General features: G+C 41.7%; 1 protein-coding gene across 6 annotated transcripts in view; it reads right to left on the bottom strand.

Moving 5' to 3' along the window:
- esrrb (estrogen-related receptor beta) overlaps positions 1 to 8581 on the bottom strand; it is a 46258-nt gene that overhangs the window by 30601 nt on the left and 7076 nt on the right. For 3 of the 6 annotated variants that reach the window (XM_020591027.1, XM_020591025.1, XM_020591024.1), the window contains exon 2: positions 8335 to 8403. The exons of the other annotated variants lie outside the window; for them this stretch is intronic. In XM_020591027.1, coding sequence (XP_020446683.1) covers positions 8335 to 8403 — 69 coding nt within the window. The remainder of the gene's footprint in view (positions 1 to 8334; positions 8404 to 8581) is intronic. 6 annotated transcript variants of the gene reach the window in all.

Here is an 8581-nt window from a genome sequence, read left to right on the forward strand (position 1 = left end):
ATTTTCACTTGCAGTTCGTTATCTAGTCTACGATTCCTAAATACCATAAATTTAGTTTTATCCATATTCAGAGATAGTATATTACTATCACACCATTTCTTTATCTTCTCAAGTTCCTGTGAAACCCGTCCAGAGAGTTGCTGTAGGTTTTCACCCGATGCCCATATGGTAGTGTCATCAGCAAACCAAACCCCTTTCACTAAATCAGAAACCTTGCATATATCATTAATGTATAGTATAAATAATTTAGGTCCCAAAACAGAACCCTGAGGCACTCCACATACTAATATCCAGCTCACTCGATTGGTATTCACCCAACTTCACAAATTGACGCCTCTGTGTCAAATAACTTCTAATCCATTTCAGAACCATTCCTCTGATCCCATATTTTTCTAACTTGTCCATTAATAATTCATGATTGATTGTGTCAAATGCTTTTTTTAGGTCAATAAATATTCCTATCGTGTATTTCTTCTCATCCATAGCACTTGTAATGTCCTCCTTCAGGTCGGTAATGGCCAAAGATGTCGATCGGTTCGACCTAAAACTGTATTGGCAATCAGAGAGGATTTTATGTTTGTCAATAAATGTATTTAATCTGTTATTAAAGAATTTTTCCAGAATTTTTGAAAATTGTGACAACAGAGAAACCGAACTGAAAGATTTGATTTGATATCAGTCGGCCGGACTGCCTCTTGCTCTCTGAGGCTGATTTAATTGTGAGGGTAGGTGATGGAGGGGTTCAGGCCTAGGGGTCGGTGGGTCAACCTTATTTTCTCACCCTGGCTTCCTGGGCCCATGGAGATGGGGGTCAGTGTGTCAAATTAAATCTCATTCCCGGGATTCCTTCCCTACTGTCATGTATATTCATTGGCGCTCCAGGTGCCTAGCACTTCAGGAAATTCACAAAAAGGTTAACTGCTAAAATAAATAATAAAAAATGCCCCCTGTTAAAACCATTGACCTTGTGGAATAAGCCCTTTGCCTGAGCACTCCTGCAATTCTTGAAATATAAAGCCTATGCTATATAAAACTGATACACAACCACCACTCTGCTAGAGAAAACACAGTCCAGCGCAGTTTTCCGTCAGTTATTCTTAATTTAAACAAGTCATAAAATGTTTTCATATTAGCAATGCCACTGTGGGAGCTTATTCAGATTTGGTGTTTTTTTTTTTACTCTTAAACACCCTTGCAGACTGAAATTGAAAAAGTGATTCCATTTCATGCCTCTCTAAAAAAGAACTTGCTGCTCTTGATAATGAATGCAGACTGCATCCCCATAAATTAATGCACGGCTCTGTGTTCATCTGCTTTATGTGCTCTGTTTCAGATGGATATGTGCACCTGTGCAATAGAGCACCTGCACTTGGCTTATTAAAGGCTATATATTAAAACACGAGAGCGCAAGATGGCTCCATTTAGCTTTTATTTCGCAAATTCAGAGTAAGCTTAACCCAGGTTCAAAGGCCACCTTCAGGGTGACACTTAGCATAATTGCATAAGTGTCTTAACTGTTTCCCCTCCAGCTCAGTGTGGTCATTTATAATAAATGTGCTGGCTAGAACCCCCTTAACTCATTCTGCTATGACACATTATACCACTGCTATGCTTATGTTTTTAACAAGCCTGCATATATTGATTAATGATACTGAGGGAATACTAACCACTTGAACCTGGCATATTAATCAAACAGTCTAAAATATTTCTATAAATATTCGTAATCTCTAATGGGACAGGTCCAATTTAAATCTATAAATACTACTGTATGGTAAAATGAATTATGAACATTAAATTGTTTGACAGTAGCAATAGTTCTAATAAATAATTCACTATGTGGGGCAGGTGCTAATTAGCCTGTGTGCTACAGAGATAGAGCAGACAGGAAAGGGTCTGTTGCACTATCTGAGACTTGATGCTGTAAAATCTATAGTTCTGTCTTCCTTCCTTCCTCAAGGTAAAAACATTTCAAATTCTGCTGCCTGGCTGCCCAGAGGAGCAGCACTTGTCTAAGATTTAGTATCTCTCCCTTTCTCTCTCTGTTCTTCTTCCTTTTGTTCCCTTTGTACAGATCAAAATTCATGCTGAGTAGCGGGTTATGAGCCCGCAAATGCACACTGCGCAGTTCGGTTTAAATCTGATTCCACCTGGCCCTCCTAACAGCATTTCAGATCTCTAATATCATTCCATTGGTGCTGCTGTGACCAGGATTAGCTGCCCTAATGATCTGGCAGCTCGTGTCACACTCACTGTCGCTCGACTTTCGAGAGGAGAACTGAGGAGCGCTCCTTCTCTCACGTCTCAACACTTCCCTTGCCTGCAAGCGAAACTCTGAACACTGGATGACAAAGAACATTCAGCATCTAATTGAGCCAATTTGTAAGTATTACAGCTGAGAGTTTCCTGCTCACCTAAAGAGGATACTGACACCCTCTGCTGTTTCCTGGGTGTCTACAGCTCTCTCCCTGTTTCATGTGTAAATCACAGCACAAACTTGTGCTTGAGGCTCAGCTCATACAGTGAGTAAATTACTGATGTCCTTTTCACTCTCAAGGCCATTAGATGCCAAAAAAAAACAAAAAAAAACACCACTTTATAACATTTGCTAACCCCATCCCACAGTGACACATCCCTGCTATCTGACCAGAATGGGCAAATGGCAGGGAAAGGGTGCGTGTGGGGTTGACATCTGCAAGCAGGGTGATGGTGATATCGGATGCCCCAGTAGGGGCAGATCTGTCTGGAGGGCCCTGGGCGATGTGGCCTGATAAGCCACTGGCCCCAGAGTCATCGCTGGTAGGACGAACTCAATTAGCTCCTGACAGACCTCCTCTCAGCCCAGCTCAGCCTCCTCGCCACAGCCAGAACCCGCTGGCAGCTGCTGTGCTGACCTCTCCTCCAGGGGCCACTGCCACCTCTTACCGCTCCGACACACAGCCAGGGACTCATTTTTGAGAGACTAGAGACCATGCTGAAAATCTGCACAGCCCAACTACAGTTGCAGAAATACATACAGTAGTGTGTATGCCACCAAAGGTGTTCGGTGTGTGTTCTCGTAAATAAAAAAAAAGGACTGGGGCTCAGGAAGAGAAAGGGAAGAAATGGGAAGAGACTGGAGATTCCTAAGCCCAGTCAGCTGAAATACAGAGGATGCCTCTCTGTCTAAATGGTTTCAAGTAAATGAGCATTAGAGGGCCCAGAGATTTTTGGGGCAATGTGCATGAGTGTGTGTTTCTGTACCAGTGTTGCTTAAACTTGTGTGCTCATAGGTCTGTGTATGTTTGTGATGCAGACAGAATATGAAAGATGGAAATATGGTTGGGTGGGGAGGTTGGTTGACGGCTGAGGTTTGGTTGGAGGCAAGCCCGGCGCTCCATAGGGACCCATTCTAATCTACAAGGGAGAGGCCCCTAATTTTGGAGTTTCTCATTCATTAGTCCTGCTCTGGCAGAGAAAGGAGAAAACGAAGGGGGTGGACCTGACGGGAGGGGAAGAGCCAGGATATGCCAGACACTCAGGAGAAACTGACAGAGATTTATGATGTGCAGATCTATACAAGCAAACAAAAGGGAAGTGAGGAGACAGAATAACAGGAACAGATGAAAAGAGAGAGTACAGATACATGAAGGAAAGAGAGAGAAGAGAGAGAGTGAGCAGTGTTCATTGTACCAATGGAGAGTGAGGGCCCTGGATCAATAGTCTGTAGGCTAGGGGCTCATGCAGGGTTACTCCTGGGGGCACTATGCTGCTCTGTGGCCTGGGCAATTAAGTTTTTCAGTCTCCAGCAGAGGATTATATTTAGCTGCTCCACAGCGATGTCACTGGACTCTTTATAAAGCCATGAGCTCACTCCACAATGACAACATGAGCCCCATGCTCCAGCAGCACCACAAGATAGTGCTGGCCAAGAAGCAGATCACATCTATTGATCCCCTCCTCCCACTTCTTCCTGTTCTAGAGATGGTACTGGCAGGAAAGAGAGGGCCTCTGGTGATACATGCACCGCTGTTTGTCTGACGTAAACTGTCTGGGCCGCACTGGGCAGATCTAGTTCTTATAAGGGGCTGAGTTCAGGATGTTGAGAGAGGCAAATGATAGAGCTGCTGTCAATGGGGGACCTGAGAAGCTTGTCGGTTGTCTAAACTTCCTACTACAGAGAGCAAAGAGTTAATCTTCCATGTAGACCCAGTGGGGAATCTCCCTGAAGAACTGGACGGCTCATCATACTGTATGTAAAAAGGAAGCGCCGTGATAAGTCTAGTCTGTTGTGCAGTACATTTGGGATCAAATTTCTAATACTGCCTTTTCATTAAAAAAGATTAGTTTCCATTACATCCATTATGTAGCATGGCCATGGTATAATTTAACATACATTTACAATGGTTCATGATAACTAGAAAAAGTAATTATAGCCTACCACTGGCTATAATGGCTCTTAAAAACAGCTTCTGATGGTTACGTCTTGTGTATTCACAGTCTCCATTCACAAGGAAACTGGTATGTGAAATTACATCAGACACAACCTGGTGTTGTGTGATATGCTACTGATACACTGGTGCTAGTATCACAATACATTCTCTTGAAGGCACGGGGGCATCCGTCTTTTACTACAGGTGTAGAGCTCTAAATGCTCTGCTTTTTCACAGCTCAGCTCTTTGACTCTATAATAACAGTTAAATGAAGGAACAAAGTTGTTATGCACTGTTTTCTTCTTGCTTGGCAACAGAACTGTATGAACTGAAACCATGTAAAACACTCAGTAATGTAGCACATTAAAACAGTAAATGTTTGAGTTTAGTCTTTTGTAAAATTAGTTCAGCTACACAAATGATAAGATGTTTCACAGATATGTTATGCAAGATATTATTTTAATATCTTTGTTGTCTTGCGACTGTATAGCCAACCAGGGTTTTCCTGTAGAAACTGTAAAAATCTGAAGTTAATGTAAACAAATAGATATTTGTCTAGTCAAGATTAAACCCACATTTTAGGCTAGTTTGTTAAAAAGAAATTCTAAACTGCCTGCAGATGTGAGTGTGAATCGTTGTTTGTTTCTATGTGTGAGTCCTGTGATAGACTGGTGACCTGTCCAGGGTGTACTGTACCTCGCCTCTCTCCCAGTGTTGGCTAGGATTGGTTCCCATCCCTCCACGACCCTCTATAGGATAAGCAGCACATGGTTGGATGGACAGAGGCAAGCAAATAAATAACTGGAGCTAAAAAAAAAACCTAAATGTGCACAATCTGCTCCCACATATTAAATGACCTGACCAGACTAATATTGTAGGAAGAAGTCATAAAAATTCTGTTTTATGCCACAAAAGCCTTTTCAGGCTAGTTTTTGTTTAACTGCCATGAATTATGTGGAAAGCCAGCAGATATCAACAGCAGGACAGCTCTCACAGAATCTCAGCAGGGTTCCTTATGAGAAAAGGGGATTTACAAATTCTGAATAATGGAAACCTGAGTACAAAAAAAAAAAGTTAAAGTCACACATTTACTGAGTTGTTTCTCAAGATATTTGGAGAATTAACTGCCAAAATAAAAAAAATGCCAAGAGATCAATTAATTTTATCAGAAAGGTGAAGGGTATTCCTGATTGTGTTGCATGTTTTGTGTGTGTGTGTGTGTGTATCACAGAAAGAAATGTTATTATAAAAGGTTGAGGCTATTTAACGCAGTCCAGTGTAAATCACAAGTTTAGACACAGTGACTGTGCGTACAGGGGGACGGAGGCATAGAGCCATGCATGAAATTACTTCATTAATCTTCTTCTGATAGGCCGTTCTTGTTTAGGGGGGAACTCTACCTGCTTAAAACAAAGAGCCCATCCTTCCTCCACCATAAATTATCCTGTTTGTCAAAAGAAGACAAACCCACATGCAAGTAAACGCACACACATACAAAAAAATACAGAAGGCAAAATTAACAGGCCAACATTACTAAGTTTATCAGGTGTCCAGGTACACAGTCAGTGGGTAATCATGCCACACTGGTAGGATTTAATTTTCAAATTCTCATATTTAAAATGTTTTAAGCAGACAACTTCAAAATGAAGTGACATTGCTCAAAAACTATTGCTGTGACTGCATGTCAGAGAAGCCAGCAGAGTCACAGCAATAGCCTCTAGCTTTTTACAGGCTCATCTCTACCAGCTGCCACACATTCCCCATAAATAGTGCTTGTAATAAAAAGGCGGGTGGGCCTAACTGATTTATATGGTACTGTCCACCACACCATTCAGGAATAATTAAACTTTGGGGATATATCCTAAATGAATGTGTCTCCTTCATGGGGCAGTGTAAACATACATTTCAGTATTCACCAGACATACTGGGAGGAAGGGACTTTCCAAGCGGCAGGTTCAACAACCAGCCAATCACTGTGACCAGTTGACTGCACTTAGTGCTGAAGGAGTGGTCTCCTAAGGAGGCATTTTAATGTAAACATGTTTTGTGATCAACACACACAAGATGCATGCATACACACATACACACACTGGGCTGATAGTACAAGTGTAAAGTTGTGAAAAATTTGTTCTTTGACACATAAGACAAGTAACCTCTAATGAAAAACGTCTGAAGTAAGGGTCAGAACCTGTTTGATAATCACGCTGAATTGCTATTTCAATATCATTTCACTTTCAGTCTTATTTTATCACTGAAAAGGAACGAGAACAGCAACGTAGAGGTCCACAACCAGGGAAGTGAAAACAGCACAGGAAACCCAATTCAGATTAAGATGGGAGCAACTTCAGGTTAAACAAAACAAAAATAGTGTAGTTCAATGTTTTCCAATATAATTTAGTGTTTCACCTATTTAAAACAGCTGACTTTTTTTTTTGCACTGTCCTGCCGGATTAGTGGCTGGTTACTGGTCACATCTACCTCCCCTGGGCAAATCAGTGATAAGTGATAGTAATGCTCTCTGTCTCTCTGTGTGTTTCTAGTAACACTGCTACAGTAAGTGTGCACGTTGCATCAGTCTTTAATCACAGCTTTCTAAAGAGAAGGAGTGATAACAAAAATTAGTGCTTAGTGTAAAAGCTGTGACGGGTCTCTGCAGGCCATGCAGAGAAGACCTGGTGAAGCTGTCAGAGGGAATCAGAGTTGCTGCTGTGACGGATGGTTTCAATATTGATTTCATAAATAAACAAAGCTAACCATCGATCCTAATGCTATTTTGCATTTCAATTACTGCTCTGAAACATAACCTTCAAACACCTGGCCACTCAATACCAATAGCCTTCACTGATAAACACCCAACTTACATCATATTTTGTTAGCAAGTACTATATGAATTTGGGGACCCAGAATTTGGTTCAAAGAGTCCCAGAACTGTTGTGAGCTTTGGGCACGATGTCACACAAACACTAACGGGTACAACCATATGAAACATGACAAACTTGGCAAACTCAGAAAACTTTACTTTTAGCATTTTCAGTTTGTTATTTTCTTGTAACTACATTTCCAGTCCACTGCAGTTTATATATTTTTATATTTTGTCAAGTGTATTACTCTGTTACTGTAACATCCCTTTACTTGACTCAGTTATTTTTCTCAGCTTCTGTGTTTTGTGGTATGTGAGCGTATGCGGACGTGCATGCATGTGTATAAATGAAGAGGAGCCCTTCAGTGTTGGAGCAACAGGAAGAAGTGCTGACGCACTGTGTCGGTGATAGCACTCTGCTGCCACAAGGGCATGAGAGCCCACATAGGCTAGCATTATCCTTCTAGACTAATGGACCTGGTTATTTTTAAACAGATTCTCGCTCTGCGGTGGAGGCGTCCAAGGTTACCATAGTCAAGAAATCAGGAGGGACGCATGCTATGATGGTTGGTGGTTTCTGTGCAGGTGAACACTGTGAAATAGCCAAAGAGGCCTGGTAGCTAATCAATGAGATGTGCAGAGGCAAAACATCAGATGGGATCTCAAGACAGAGTAAGTCAAATGTTCCAAAACTGACCATTAGTGTCAGAAATAATATAGAATACTCTGCAATGATATTTGAGAAAAAGTTAACCTATATTTTTTGCACAAACATTTAAATGCAGTGCAGATGAATAAATATAAACAGAAGAGGCCAGGTTTTAAAACAGAATAAGTCTAAATGCTACATGCTTTTCTTACTCTAAATTCATTGTCAGTCCCTTAAAAGCCGGCCTCAGCGCTAACAAGTATGAACCCAAATACCTCTGCAGCTGCAGAACATCCAGAGAGTGTCAATATACTCTGCATCCCCATTTGGCCTGGAGAGGGACAACATGCTCCCCCCTCCCCCTCTCAGCCTGAGCTGAGTGACATATTTACAGTGAAAGTAATGATATTAGATACCAGAAATGAGAGGACTCCAGCGTGGCCAGTGGACTCAGGAATCTCTCTAATGAATTGGACAACAAAGCCCTGTTGGCACAAGGAAGAAGTATTTAGAATCCGGTAACAATTTAAATGTAAAAACATCAGGTTTTCTTGAAAAGGCACACATCCCAACGCCTCCTTAAAGCTCTGGGAGATGAGGAGGGTGGGAGTGGGACCGGTGGGTTGGCCGGTCAGCTGGACTTGGGCGCTGCAGCTACAGAGG

Source organism: Monopterus albus, unplaced genomic scaffold (genome assembly GCF_001952655.1).
Source record: "Monopterus albus unplaced genomic scaffold, M_albus_1.0 scaffold13.1, whole genome shotgun sequence".
Taxonomy (NCBI): Eukaryota; Metazoa; Chordata; class Actinopteri; order Synbranchiformes; family Synbranchidae; genus Monopterus; species Monopterus albus.